This window comes from Anomalospiza imberbis, chromosome 6 (genome assembly GCF_031753505.1).
Source record: "Anomalospiza imberbis isolate Cuckoo-Finch-1a 21T00152 chromosome 6, ASM3175350v1, whole genome shotgun sequence".
Lineage (NCBI taxonomy): Eukaryota > Metazoa > Chordata > Aves > Passeriformes > Viduidae > Anomalospiza > Anomalospiza imberbis.
The window spans coordinates 6514146-6530132 of NC_089686.1; the positions used below are offsets into that span (position 1 = coordinate 6514146).

General features: G+C 44.0%; 1 protein-coding gene across 1 annotated transcript in view; it reads right to left on the minus strand.

The window, feature by feature from the left end:
- Positions 1 to 4925: 4925 nt before the first annotated feature.
- The window catches only part of KCNH5 (potassium voltage-gated channel subfamily H member 5), a 148945-nt gene continuing 137883 nt past the window's right edge, over positions 4926 to 15987 (minus strand). The window contains exon 11 of the mRNA XM_068192164.1: positions 4926 to 6648. Within this exon, the coding sequence (XP_068048265.1) occupies positions 5701 to 6648 (948 nt within the window). The 3' untranslated portion in view covers positions 4926 to 5700. The remainder of the gene's footprint in view (positions 6649 to 15987) is intronic.

The following is a 15987-nucleotide window of genomic DNA, read 5'->3' on the forward strand; positions in this document are numbered from 1 at the left end:
TCACAGCTATTATCTTGAAAATTGGCAACATGCTCCTCCGCATGGCATTTAAACTGAAAACCAGAAAAAAATATGACATAACTAAAAACCTTCAAATTTTACCTCCTGTTTGTGCTATTAAAATCTACAGAATCACCAAATGATAAAACAGAGCTTGGGACTTTCTGGAAATCACTTGGTCCAACCCCCTCCGTTCATAGCAGGGCCAGCTGCAAATACAGAGTCCATACACTGATGCTACATAGTTTAGATCTCTATGCCCCTTTCCAATGGGTTTTTGGGATACTGGAAGAGTTTTGGCTCTCCTGAAGCCCACATTTTCCCCTAACAGCATATATGTGAGTATCCTTTAATGGACTTTCCCTGTCCCACAGCTGTCACCCCAGAAAAGTCTGCCAGCCTCATCCTGTCCTGGAGCAGGGAGGGCTGAGCCCAACCTAGTGCAAAATCCTTTTTATAGGGCTTTTAATTAAGGCTAATTGATGTATTCATGGCAGACAGCCAGACACAGAGTTGGTGCACACCAGTAGTCTCAGACAGTGGGCCAAACAAGCTTGCATCTCTGAGAAGAAAATAACAAAGCAAATAACTTATCTGCTTTACAGAAAACAGAATAAAAGGATAAAAAGGTTTGTGTGAATACTGCCTCAGCTTCCTGAGGTTCCACGTGCCATAAATCAGAGGGCTGATTAACATAATATAAAAAATAAATACAATTTATTCAGCATGGCCTGGTCAAGCCCTTTTCAAATGCTTCTGCTATTTGAGCATACAAAATCAATATGTGCCTTCTTGTCCCACTGTGCACTACAAGGTCAATTTTCTGCCTGACTAAATGCACCCTCAGTAAGGATGATTTTAGTTTGTCATTTGTTAGATATCACAGCACTGATCTTTGCACAATATTCTTTATGTCAGTAAGAACATTCACTGCTTCTCTGCCAGAAGAAATGTGGACTTTTTGTCAGTTTTAGCTCCATTCAGCACTTTGCTTTAAGAACATATTTAATTTGGAAATGCACCATAGCATATTAAACCAAATAAAACACGTAGAGATTGTGTTATCTGCTTGCACCCAAAAAAATTAAGGGAGAATTATAAAAAATATTCCCAGATGTGGAAATCTAGATGGATCAAACTTTTCCCCCTATAGCCTATTAAGAGCAATGTTAACAAAGCCCATTCAAACCCTCCTCTGAAGGAAAATGTTATTTGAAAACCATTTTTTAAAAAAAATAAAACAGGTATCACTTTGACACCACCTCACTTAGGGAAAAAGTGTTTATTTTAAGAGACAATCTGTCCAATTCTGACATCCAAAAAGATAGGCTTGGGTTTTCTAAATGCTCAAAATCCAAGTAAAAAACAGTGTAAATTTCTCACAATATATCCCTCTATGTCCTCACTCCCAAATTCCATATTAAACCTTTGCCCTTTTTTTTTTTTTTTTTTTTTTCCCTTCCAGTTCAGGACATCTTTTCCCCCAAAAGCCTCTAAGCTATTTCATGAGCACATCTGTTTTCTGACCCAGGCAATGATGACATCTGTGGAACGGTCTCAGTTACTTCCAGAGCAACTGCTCTTGGCTTTGCAAAGAGTGCATTTTTTTCTGCAGCTTCCAGCCCTCTGAAACTGTCCTGGGATTCAAAATACGTATGAAAGTCCTCTCTGATTATCAGATTCAACCTTCACACCTGTGCAACAGGGTTACTCTGCATGTGGTGCTAAATGAAGAATGAACTTGAGGCTAGCAATGAGCCCAAACTTTGGTGCAGCACCAAGCCCCTATAGTTGTGCTACTTCTGCAGAATACAGAAAAGAAAAATGGACAAAGCTAAAGTAGTTCACTTCCAGAATCAGCTCTGCTCTAACCCCTGTGCCCTGGCAAAGACAGGAAAAAAAAAAAATTTACAAATACAAATTCAGAAGAACTGAGTCCTCACTACAACAATATTATTTTTTTAGTAATTATCCTGAAGTGCTGTTCTATGTCTTATATGCAACATTACACAAAAAAAGCTATTAAAAGTACTCTAGTTCATTTGCTTTGGGAAGTGTTTACTTTTCTGTACACATTTTCTGGACGCATTTTATTTCTATTCCAAAGTCCAGAAAGATAAAATCCACTCATGTGCAGGTAAAATGCTTTGGACACACAAAGCACAGGGTAGGGTGCTAAGGATGCTGTTCCCAGCATCTGGCAGGAACATCTGTACAGGTTTTGAGTTCTTACAAGAAAGGAAAGGAAAGCATGCAGCCAAGAGCTCCCTCCTCATGGTGTGTCACTGCTTGAGCACTGGCCTGGGTGGAAGTGACACCTTGGTGTCCTTATTGCACTTAATGACTACAGCTGGTTGCTTTCAGTCCAGCCTGAACTACAGGACTGTGAATCATGCTTTTTAACAGAGAAGGAAAGCCCCAGTCACTCATCACATCATGCACAGCGCGAGGGGACGGGAGACGAACTGCTGACAACTCCATGAAGCAACATGTAATGCTCCCAACATGGATTTTGGAGACAGAGTCCTTCAGAATTGCACCAGCCATAGCCAACCCCACACACTGGGCCTCCCCCAGCACACAGAGCCTGGGACAGCCCATCCACAGGCTGTGCCTGCAGGGCATCCATCACACCACTGCTTTGTGCAAGGTACAGGCTGGTTCCACTGTACTTGCAATGGACAGTGCTGGAATATCAGAGTCAGAGCAGCACTAGAAACAGACGTGGAGACACTGTACTTGTCTCATGAACTTGGTATTTTACAATATTTAGCCATTACACATTTGAACCACTTAAGCTGTGCTTGAACTGCAATAGACATTCTGGGCCTGCCCAAATGATTTCCAAGGTCAGACTACTCCTGTTAACACATTCTCTCATTGTAAAGTGGCACAAAGTTACACCTGACTTGCAAGATAAACCTAAACAGAGATCCCTTTGCATGCCATGCACTTCTACCTAGAATTAATATCAGTCATAGAGAAAGAAAAGCAAGTCTGTCACAAAGGCAGAGGAATGCCATTAAGGCTAAAGCTTTCTAACAAAGCCAACCCCCATTATCCTGCTGTGTCTTTTACAGCATCATTTCATGGCAGGTTCTTATATTCCAGGAATTTTAACAAAGTCTGGCCCCCAGACTGAGCCTGTGTGGCTCAGCTATTCACCAGGCAGCCCTGGGCAGTGGCTGTGTGTCTGTCTTAACCAGCAGACCAAGTCAGGCAAGAACATTCAACACTTGACATCTTGGCACTTAAACTGTACCCACAAGGCGTGTGCAGACTCCTGCAGCAACCCTGTAACTCCCTAACCCCATAACCCCTCCCATTCTTTCAGAGTCCCAGGGTGGGACTTATCACAGGAATGGGAGGTCCTGTTGTTTTGCAGGTGCGGGTTGTTTTTGCAGTCCAAACCATGGCTGCAGAGTCATGGATTTGCACTTGTGTCAGAACAGCAGCTGCAAATTACAGCTGAAAATTTTGACAGAGGCAACTGCAGCTGCGGAGAACTAAAATGAGCGGGTGGCCTGATCACCAGGCTTTGGGAAGAGCTGTCCCCTACTGTGGCTTTTTTCCTAAAGAAAGGGCAGAAACGGGACAGAAAAAACTATCATCTCCCAAAAAGCCTCCATGAGTTGAGGCACAAAAGAAGCAATGACTTCTCTGGCTTTCTTATGAGCTTTTGGAGCTCTATGGGTTTGGATTTCACAGTCAAAGATATGTTCACTCTAAGATGTAGATTCCTAATTGCCACTACTCCAAGTGATGGTTTGTTTGAGTTTTAGGGATATTGTTAGTTTTTCAGGAAGTGATTTCATTTAGTCTAGTTTTCTAATGTTAAAAAAATTGATTTAATACTGGTGTGTGTTTAGAATGCTCACTAATTATACCCATGTATTTGATATACCTGATAGTGATGCCTTGTGGTACATACATGTTTTACTCCAGGCACTTTTGAAAACACAGGATCTTTATACAAGAGGTCATTTAAGCTGGAGCCAGGGGGGGATCCTTCTCTGAAGGAGCCACTGTGTTCTGCTGGGCTGGCCTCAAACTACACCAGGTAACATCTCTGAAGCTGCAATGGCAATTTCTGCTTATGCATCCTGTGTACCTGGATTCAAACCAGTGCAACTTGAGAGGTAAAAACCCTCACCACACTCAGGGGCAGTGTCCAAAATCCAGCTCCAAATGAGATCAAACAAGAACGAGTGCAAAGCCTGCCCTGATGCAGCCCTGCAAAGCCAGCAGCTCCAGCACAGGAGGTGGAGAGGGGGTCTGAGCACAGCCCAAGGCTGGGAGATGCCAATGGGAGTCAGCTAAGAGGAGGGACAGATCCTCTGACACCGACCTGAGGGACTCAGTACATGTGGGGACCTGTGGGCACTGCAAGCCTGCTCCTGAAACGTGGCCCCTCCATGCACTGAAACCCTCCACGAGCCCAAGGCACGAGCAGCACTCCAGGAAGGGCTCCATCCCACCCACCACTCTCCCACCCACACGTTATCATCCAGGCACCTTGGACTAAAGCGAATTACATCCTGACCAGTTATTTTCTTTCTTTCTAACGGCAGCTGCAGACTGATAAATGTCCTCATGACAGAGAATGGAGGGGGATTTACTGCAGCCTTTTAACTTCAGGCTTTCAAACCTGCTCATGTGGTTCCCAAGAAACTGAACTACGAGTGTTCTCTTCCTTGCTCGGACCTCGTGCAAAGTCTTTCTGCCAGGGGCAATAGGGGGGACAGTGGGAGAGCAACCTCACCCCCACAAAAATGGGACATACTAATGAAGATACTGACAGAACCAGACACCACCACTGAGTGCTGCAAAGAGAATTTACATAATGTTACTCTAACAGTTCAGTAAAAATGGCATCAGTAAAAGGAGGCTTTCAAGAAAGAAGTTACCCCCAAACACTCAGGGAGTGCAACTGAGAGAGTTTCTGTTAGTTTCATTTTGTTACATAAATCATCATTGTTATTATTCTTATTACTATTATTTCTTACTTACGATGTTAAAAGAGCAGGAGGATACTTGAAATAAAAGGCTGTGCATGCACAATACCCACACAAATAAATTCCAGTGATCCATCCTAGCACCAGGCACGGTGCCCTTCCCTGCCCACTGATCTGAACCCTCCCTTTAGGAGGAGTAGGGGAATTCATCACCAAATATACAGTATATTGTCATGGAATGATACCAGGAAACAATGCTAACAGGAGTCTGAACATGTCCTTCACGTCATATTAATCTACTGTTTAACTCAGCAGAAAAGACAGTGAGGAAATAAAAGCTCATTTCACCCAGCCTGAGATCAAAACTGTCATGGCAATATTGGCAGGTTAGACCCTGATTCTTTAAATAGTACATTGCCTTTGTTAAACAAAAGTCATTCTTTTATTACATAATAGAGATTATAAATAAATGTAAAGTGTGCATGCAGTCAACTGCATATTATACAAGCAATATCTATGTTAATAATTGCTTTCTTTGGCAGGCCAGAATCCAGCTGGACATGCAATATTTACATATCAAAATCCTTGGTGTCTTCAAGTCATATTGGATGCAAGTGAAAATATATATGTATATATATTTACCGTATACACACACATTTATATATATATATATATATATATATGTATAAAGGTATATATACACCTCTGCATATATACTGTATACATATATACACATAGGTATATGCTAAAAGTGGATTTCATCTTTTTCAGATTCAGGTGATGCAGGCCTTGAAACACTAAAAATATCCTGACAGGGTATCTGGGGAGGGGACTGGGGTGATAAATGAGACTTGGGGGAAGAGAGCTGAGATACGTTCTTTTCAGACAATATTTTTAAAATTTCTGCCACCTGCTTCTCAAGGGCAGCCATCCTACTGCTTAGCAGCTGGATATCTTCTTTGAGTTCGTGCTTGACTTCCTGCAGCGTGGTTTGTAAGGCCTGCTCAGGAATGGGGTAGAAAGGACACCTAGCATCCGCCTGGATGGGGCTGTGTTCCAGGGGGCTGCGAGTCTCACCAGCTTTATCCAAGCGAAGGTCACTTTTTGTTATTCCACTGTCACAAGAGTCTGTTTTCCTCAGTGGGTTTTTATTTACACCGTTCTCCGAGTCATTGGACTTGGGGTCGTCGGACAGCAACCCCATGGACTCGGCCTTTGTGACGTTGTTCCAGTCCTCCTTCTTCTCCTCGTGGGTGCCCATGGTGTTCTTCAGCCGAAGCCAGCCTTTCCCGTTCCCGTTTTTCATCCGCATGGGGCTGTTCACTTTGAGGCATTTCTGGTCTCCGTTTCCGTTTGGCTTGAGCTCCATCACGTCGCGGTTGTTCTGCTTCACGGCCTCGCTGGTTTTCATGTAGGCCAGGGTGGTCTGGATGGGCGTGATCTGGGACACGGTGACCACGCTGGTGCCTGTGATGGAGGCCCCGTTCTGCACGCTCCTGCTTTCCACCTGCAGCTGGTTCCGCTCGGGGTCGATGTGGGTCGAGCCTTGATTGCGCATCTCCTTTTGCTGCTTGAATTTCTGGAAGAGTTTCCGCACAGGGTGGTCCACAGGGATGCTCAGCGTCACCTCATTCTTCTGGCGCAGGCGCTCCTCTTCCTCCTTCTTGACATCGCTGATCTTCCTGAAGATAATCTGTGGGGGATAAATCCACAACAGAGTCACGACCCAAAGGACATTGCATGAAAATATTAATTTGAGATGGGGAAAAGGTTTTGAGAACAGCCATTTCTCTGTTTATTCTTAATTCTGATCTTCCTTTCCATGTTAATTTTTTGTAGTGAATTCAAATAAAGCTGATCAAGACACAGCAACCTCAAGGTTAACCACTACAGATAGGTTATGTACACATACATACACACACTTTCTTAACACGATACATTGAAAGTGGGTTTCATCTTTTTTCTTGATGCAGAAGATACTACTACTTGAAGAACTAAAAATATCCTGACACCAACAGAAGGAAAGACACTGAACAAAGAGAAGAAAGCCATTGACAAAGAACCCAAATACTGTGATGCCAACCTACCTATTACTCACACTCATACCTGCTCTGTCACTATCTTTAGTACAGATCAAGAAGAAACAGTAATTCAGCAGGGACTACACAGCTGCAAGATAAATTCAATGTACACACCCTTCCAGAGGCTGGAAAATCACAGCTTGCTCAATACCTTTTGGTTTTGCTGTTAGGGTTAGGGTTTTTTAGGAGTGTTGGAGGGTGCAATTAGGTTCCCCATGGACCACATGTGTGGCTTCACACATTTTACAAGCGTTTACTGCAGAATTAGTCTGTCTAATATGTGTAGGTGAACTGGAAGCACCACAGAGAAGCAGTGTAACAGGACTGTGTGTGGCTCTAAAACCCAGCAATATCCACCATCTCAGCATGCCATGCCATTTAATTCTGAGTTATTTAACCTGGCATCATGTCTCAGGCTGCTACAGAAAATGGAATTTGAGCCTCAAGCTGGGGAGGATCCACTGAGCGAAACCTTTTTGTTGATTTTCTGCATGTTACTCTTATGATTTTATCTTTTTTTAGGTTCATCCAGTTTTCTTGAATGTGGGACTGAGGCAGAGTGGGGAAACTGGTTCTCTGACAACACTGTGAAAAGCAGCCTATGATTAAATACAAATATGGACTGTGAAGGCATAGTGTGGTAAGAAAAAGAAAACAAAGCCCTTGAAACATACAAATAAAACCCTGTGTCAGTCAGCTGTAGGTTTTTGAAATATCACCTTAGTATCCATATTTGAGTTTCTATTTACTTTCAAGTCTCACATCTTCAGAAGTCAGCGGAGAAGTGCCACGATGGCTACAGATCCTTCACTGCATGAATCTGGAATGAGCTGGACTTCAAAGCTTCATTAGAGAGCTTTCAAATGCAGTAGATATATCCTTGCCTGCTGCTGAGAGATGCAGCTGCTGATAGATGCAGCTGCTTATAATAATTTGGTTAACTCGCTTATTAGAAGCCCAGTTCAAAAAATATAAACAAAACCAAGGGACAACCATGGAAGTGACTTTAATCTGACTACTCTGACCTAGATGCAGTGACACATTCCCTCATTTGGGGGCACCCCTTTATTAGCAGCTGCCCTCATGGAGCTTCTCTCATTCTCTCTCTCTTTTGGGCCAGTGGAGAGAGCAAATAATGGCATGAGAAACTGCCCTTGATTCAAAATTGAGTGATTACATTTAATGGAAGCCACACTCTCTAAAGGCACATTTGGAAGATGGGTTGTGTGTGACGTTTTGGTTGTACCTCTCTTGCCCTGGAGGGCAGCACAGCACCTCTGGCAGAAGACACAACAGTGAAAGCAACCAGCTGCAAGGATGTGTCCCCAAGGTGGGTCTCAGGGGACATGGCTGGCTCCTCTCCTGGTGTCCCCATTTGGCTGTGCTGCTCTTCTTTGTGCTGAGTCCCTGAAAACATCTGCAGCGGGGGAAACATCCTCTACCCAATGCTTTAAAAGGTTGTGTAGGGACAGGACAAAGGGGGAATAGCATTAAAATGAGAGTAGGTTTAGACTGGAAGCTAGGAAGAAATTATTTACTGTGAGGGTGGTTAGGCATCGACACAGGTTGCCCAGAGCAGCTGTGGCTGCCTCATCCCTGGCAGTGTTCCAGGCCAGGTTGGATGGGGCACTGTGCAACCTGAGAAAGTGGAAGATGTCCTTGCCCATGGCAGGGGGTTGGAAATGGATGATCTTTAAAGTCCCTTCCAACCCAAACCATTCTATGTTTCCATGATTCCTCTGCTTTCTGGCCACAAATCTGTTTCCCAGCTTGAGCACGCTGCTCTCCTGCAGCCAGCCTGTGCCTGGCAGCTGCTGTCCAGAGGCACTGGGGGGTGCTGGAAGGGAGGCAGCTCCAGCAGTCTGGCACAGGCCCACGGCACTTCCCTGGCCAGCGTGGCACGGGATGTGCCATTGGGAAAGGCAGGAGGCAACTCTGACAACTTCTGTGCTGCTGCATGTTTATAATAACCAGAATGACAACAACAAAGACCACAGCAGCAGTTTTTGATTCCTCCCCCAGAGCTTGCACTTCACTGAAAATTACCCTCTGCTCCCTTTCTCCCCCCACCCAATCTTGGTTCTTTTGTCCCTCTTCTAGACTCAGTTCAAACCTTCTCCAGACACAGGTTATCTCCCTGCACAAAATATAATTACCAGTGACTGCTGCTGCTGGGTTTGGCAGAAGAAAAGCCAAAACCTCTCTAATCTGACACCACCTGTACCTCATACTCCTGAAGTGTGTCCTTATAAAAGTCAGGAAATGACTGTGAAGCATTTTACCCCAGAACCACTTGGCCAGGTGTCATTTGGATGGGTTGAGCCCAGTGGCAGGGGGGTCTGAGCCCAATTGCTGCTGCGACTCAGAGCAGGGCAAACACTTTGGGAACAGCAGAAAGGGATGGGTGGTCAAGGTGGCAAATGCCATCAGATACACCATGCAAATCTGGTCTGGCTGTGTGAGGCCAAGGACCCACTAACCACTCACAGCCATGAGCTTTACCCCTCCTTTCTGCCCATACAGTGCAGAAGACACACACCAAAGCCCTGCTGTCACCTCCTCAGAACACACTCTCTCAGCTTCTTGCAGGACACAAGCTGGCAGAGCTCTTCAGTTAATTATTTCCCTTTTCTTCTCTTGGGACAGAAAATGCTCCAGCCTGGAATGGTTATGGGCAGCTCCTTTGAAGAAGCAGGTCTGCCAAATGCTGAATTAGTGCAGAAAATGCCCAGGGACTCAGAAATCCAGGGGTTAGATGAGAGTCAAGAATTCAGGACTGATCTATCTCAGTGGAGCCCTATTTCCAATGGAGCAAAGGCGGGCTGATGCACAGCCCTGGGCCTATTCCCCCCTTGGCCTTCTCACGTAACCTGTATGTGTTCATAGCTGTTTGTTGCTTTCTTTTTCACTCTGAAATGCATAACCAAGCAGACCCTCACATCCCAACTGACCCTGTGGGATAATGGCACTTTGGATGGAGACTGAGGTCTTGGTCCTCACTCTCCCACTGAACCACTCTGCCAAGGAAATCATTTCACCCCGTGGAGAGCTTCCCCTTCTTCTTTCCCTTCAACCAAGGAAGATGCACCCCTAGCACAGCAAGGACCTAGTTGTGGTCAGGAGTACTTGAAAGCAGTAGAATATGTACAAGTAAAAGAAAAGAAAGATCCTACACAGACAAAGAGCTGATGGAAAAAAAAAAAAAAAACAAGATGTGAATTCTAGCACTAAAAGAGCAATAGTTATTTCTCATTAACAATTTTTTCCATATTAGGAGATTTTTCATGCGGCTGGATTTAATCCGCTTCCTCAGTGGTTTAAACTAAACCAGAATAGTTAAAGTGTGTTTACATTTACAAATGTTTACATGGAAACTTAATTCTATTAATGTGTAATAACTTCAACCAGGTTTTTTTTTTTCCTTTATAAATAAGAATAGAAAAACATCTCATGCAATCTGACATTTCTCTGCAGATTGGGAGAGCATTATTTTGAAATCTTAAATTGGATGAGCTATTTAATTTGTCCCTGAGCCTTCTAAGAGAAGTTACACATAGGCCTGCCCAAATGTATGTCCCAGGAACAGTCACAATCTTCAAAGAAGAAGCTGAATTTAGTGTGTATAGAGTTTATTTCAAGGAGTAAAGAGCCTGTCTCACACCAAGTTCTAAATTCATTAATGTAACAGACATTAAGTGCAGGACTCCACATCCTTTATGGATCAGGTTCTGAAAAGCTGTTCCATGTAGCACAAATTTTGTCCTATGGGACCAGATTCCTGGGTTTCTCTTGGTGAACTTATTTTGGGTAGAAGGGGCAACATTACATTAATGACATTACATTGATGACATTAATTACTGAGCTGGCAAAGATGCAGTTAACTTTTAGCCAGCCATGGGGACTGAAATACTCAGTCCCCATGGATATGTCACTGCTGGAGCAGCTCCTGTGAGGTGCCAGCTCGTATAACCAGCCCCACAGCCAAGTGCAGATGAGAGCAACAGCAATGAGGAGTCAGGGAGCCAGCTCAAAGCTGAGCCACACACACTGAATTAAAGAGTAAAGCTGTGGCCTTTTCAGGTGCTTTGAAATGCATCCCTTGTCTGCTGTCTTTTTTTGTAGCAGTACTGTGAAAATCATCCCTCCATGACCTTGCTCCATACAGGAGATCTACACAAAGATCTCTTAATAAGTGACTCCAAGGCAGGTACGTGAAGGGATTACAGAACTGGTAAAAGTCTTGAAGAATTACAGTGAGTATAAAAAGTGGCAGGTGTTTGGCCAGAGATCATCCTGTCCTGTGCCTGAACATCCCATGCTGCTGTTAGTGGTGTTACACATGTGCCCGCTCCTCTCCACAGAAATCCACAGAAAGGGACAGCCATGGATCCAAAGGGAACAACACAGTTGTCATGGTGATGGATGCAGAGTGTGTGCACTGACTGGGAGGCAGAGAGGGAAGGAGGGAGGGACACCCACACAAAGCCATCAAAAAGCAAAGATTTTCATAGTGTGAAGACCCTGTCCTGGGAGAATTGGTTTGACTCAGCTCACTGGACATTTCTTCAGCAGAAACACCACACTTCAGTCCCCACAGCTAACTCAGTAACCACAGGTCACTCTCATTAAAGCACAAACCAGGCTGATGTCAGTGCTGATCATCTCTCAGAAGTTTGTTTCAGGGGTAATTATCCTGTCTGCATCAATGTCTTGGAGAAGCCCTGTCTCCCTTGCATCTGATTGTTCACAACCCAATGTATTTGTCCAGATCCTTGTATTTTTGTTCCTATTTGATACAGCAACTTCTTAGAAGGCATCTGAGATCAGTGAGATAAGAATCATAGAATCACAGAATCATTAAGGTTGGAATCAAGATCATCAAGTCTGAACCAGGTTAATAAATCTGAAGAAATATAGGGCTCTTTTTAACCTGGACCCATCTGGCAGCACAGGTCCAGAGCTGTTCTTGAAAAGACTGCAGATGGAGTAAGTGGGATGAGCAGACAAAGCGAGTTGGAGCTTCCCAAGTGATGGAGGCAGGATCTCAGGTAAAAATGCACCTTCCTTGAACCACATGCAGAGCTGGCAGCTGGTTTGCAGCTGGCTAAGACCCACTCAGCAGCTCCTTCACCAGCTTTCAGATCCCACCAGAAGGATTTGGACTGGTCCATCTCCTCCACAAATATCTAATTCCAATACAAAAAGGGAATTAGAGTGTCCTCACAAGGTGTGTTGGTCTTGGCACCCTTTTTTATAAGCCTTTTTGCTTTCTTTTTTTTTTTTTTTGGAAGTAGGAAAGCTGCCTTCCCTTGCCTCTTTGGCCTGAAATTACACAAGCTTAACTGAAGCTGGCAAATGGATTTTAAAAGTTTTAAGTGGTATAACCAATATCCAATACTGCAATAACACAGATCTCATTTTCTTTGGAAATAATGCTACGAGGCCGTACAACATAAATTTCCATAAAGACGTCTGCAAAAAATACTATTAATTTTCACATCTTGGAGTGCACTGTACAAAAGTAATTTACATTTTTGTCATGCTAATGTGGAAGGCAGATTTATGTCAGATCCAGGATTTAGACACAGGATACCCAGGCGCAGACGTGTGTGCTATTTCCTGCCCCTGAAAATACATAATACATAAATACATTTCCTGCTCCATAAAATACACCCAGTTTCCAGAACACAGACACTCGGAACAAGGCTCACCTACAAAGCCTCTGTCTGCAGCTGAACTCACCCTCCAGGAGCCCTGCACAGCGGAGGGAGGAAGACAAAGGCACTTGGAAGGTGTGAGTCATTTCACCTGCAGCTGGATGTTAAAGCAGGTCAGACAAGCTGTACCCTGAGCTGCCTGCTTGTCTCTGGTGTCTGTACAGGGAGCTCCGTGCCTGTCGCCTGCGTGCAGACACCCTCCATAGATGGTGGGGATGGAGGATTCAAATCCCCACCTCTGGCAGTGCAAATGTCAGGGTTTGGTGCAGAGAATGTAAAAAAGCCTCCTGCTCAGTTTTTCTCTGTGTATGTGTGTGTGTTCCGCACCCTTCATCTGGTGCTATTTTTATTTCCACCCCAGCGTGTTGGGGTATTGCCAGTTGCTGGCTGGGATGAATTCCCCACAGCCTCAGAGCCCGGCCAGTCCTTACAGACAAAACTTTATTCTTCCAAAAGCTGCAGAGGGAGGACAAGCCACAACTGCCCAGGAGACCCTGCCAGACTGGTGGCTCTCAGTGAGAGCTTGTTGAAAATCAGATGGAGAACTGGATGAAGCACCAGCAGGGAAAGGAAATCCACCCCTTCCCCCTGGTTCTCACTACACTTCCCAGGAAAACCTTCCAGCAGGGCAATGGAGATGCCCTTCCCACAGCCCCTAGGAAACTGGAGACCACCTGAGATGTGTCTGTTCTGTCCACCCACCTTTTTGCACTGCAAAGCTCATCCCACTCCCAGATGTTGTAGGACAGATCCTGCTTGGATCACTCCCACCACTGGCACAAAACACTGCCAAACCCAGCACACCCTTCCCAGGCCATTGCTCTGATGGGCTCAGGGGGGTCTAGGATGCTTCACCCCTCAGTTCTTGAGGACTGGTCCCCTCTAGGAGCCTTTAGTTGTCAAAACAGGGCATAGCTGGCATCCTCTTTTCTGATATTCTGAAAACTAGGCCAGTCAAACCCAATTCCTAATGTATAACCCTTGGTGGAAAGGCTTGCTCCAAAACAAACGTGTTTTTAAAATCAAGGCAGGTTCCAGAGAACTAGACTCACTATTAAAACTTGATGTTGAAATGCTTTTAAATCTTATTTTTCAGATTTTTTTTTCAGAAAGCTCCCAAGACATTACTAATATCTGTTATTAAAATGCTTTTAGATCTTATTTTTCAGATATTATCTTTTTAAAAAAACAAAAAACTTCCATTATATTAAAAAATTTCTTTATTTGTTTACATTAATTACAATGCGAATTTAAAAAAGTCAAACTATGAAAGACTGGACAGAAACGGATTAATAGGAAATGACCCCACACAAGCCTTTAGGCTGTTTCCCCTAATTCACTCCTGCAAATCTCTGTAAATTTTTAGCTCACTTTATTAATCTGCACTCCAAGGATGCAGAGTAGATGGTTTGAAATGATGGCTTTATTGTTCCTCTGCTCTGTACACTCTTCAGATAGCTTCACTTTGATGTGAAATTCAGCCTCAAAAACAAACTGCTCTAACAACTCTTTTAATTGCTCTCCAGTAAATTCCCCTTAATCCTTCTGTCCCAGGAAGTGTTTTGTGTTAAACCATTGCTTCATCTGCATGTGAGAAAGGAATCGCTGGCCTTGGCTGTGCAGTGAAAATGACTGACTGCTGAGCAATTAGTTAATCTCCAGGATAGGGATGTTTCACTAAACAGTCTTTCATGCTGGATTTTGGAGGAAAAAAGATTTCTGCAGGTTAGTCTCTGCAGCTGCTTGAAGAAACAGTAAATAATAGCCTTTCTGCAAATTTCCATTGATCCTGACTTCACAGACACAGTAACATGCTACAGCAACAGCTTCCTACCAAGCACATTTTAATTTTGCTTTGGAGAACTGTATTCACATACATTCTTCCTAAGCAACTGTTGAATTGGTCTGCAAAAGATGTGAAGATTTCCAATCCAAATAACAAAGTGATGTCGCTTCAAGGAAATGAGAATTATTTCCATGATGCTGAAAAAGCCCTTTTAAGGGACATTTAATGGCAGTTTATGTGCAGGGAAGAGGTTCATTTTTTTATGATGACTTAATAAAGACCTTTGTCCCCCAAGCTGTTAATCTAAAGAAAAATCAGGACATGTAAGGAGGGAAACACCCTTCAGAAAAGCACAGCAACAGACAACAACTGATTTCCAAAGTCCAGAAATTCCATCATCTCTTTACTGCTTGTCCTGTGGTTTAGAAATTGATTACTGTAGGTCAAATTTTAATCTGGTTCCATTTCATGTTTGCAATCAATTCTCACAGCACCTGAGCACTCTTGCAGAGAGACATCTGTGCACGCTGGCAGCCAATTAGGCTGATCTGCATTCGTGAATATTAAGAAGAAAGTGGTTGAGAGTTTGACCCATCCACTTCATACTTGGTATGGATCTGAAGCCATCCTGGTTTCATTTAAAACATGTCTGGATGGAAGAAGAAAGAGGAGAGAAGCGGGCAGAGATCCAAGTCTCATTTGCCACATCCCCAGAGCATTGTGGCCAAACACAAAGAGCACCAGGCTGGGATTCACAGGGATGGATTATCCTGCTGGCCTGACCTTCAGCCAAGTGGGAAGTCCTGTACAAATCACTCTGCCTCTCCATGTCTCCATCTCCCCCAGTGTAACAGAGGATAATAACACTGCCCTCATTTCCCCAATTAACTGGAAATCCCTCTGTCACTGCTAACTATTTACAACTGAGAGACTAAAACCCATGGCTGACAGCAGAGAGAGGTCACTGTGCTGGCCTGTTGCCAAAACTGAGGCAGTTCATTAAAAAAAAACAAAAACAGTGACTGAAAAAATGCAGATAGGTGTTCTCAGGGTTCCAGCTCAAGATCAAGGGCACAGGGCACTGCTGCCCTAAGATGTTTAGGGCAGTGCACGATGGATGCACAGCGCCACATGAAGTCCCGTCCTCATCCCCTGAGACATCAATCTCAGATTGATTAAAGGTACTAACACCTACTGACACCTACTCTGCAAGGAAGGATCAGTCAGATCACTCAGCTGGCATGATGGATTCTTTAAACGGTGTGATTACACATTCAGCCAAGTGTGGGCTGAGCTATGGAGTCAGATTTCCAAAAGAAATGCCGAAACCTTCTCCTCCCTTGGCAAAATGATACAATTTTCCACCAAGTAGAAAAGCGTTATCTGAGAGCAGCTCAGTTTCCTGAATCAGGAGCTCTCCTGTTCTTTCAGTCCTGTTCTTGAGCGCC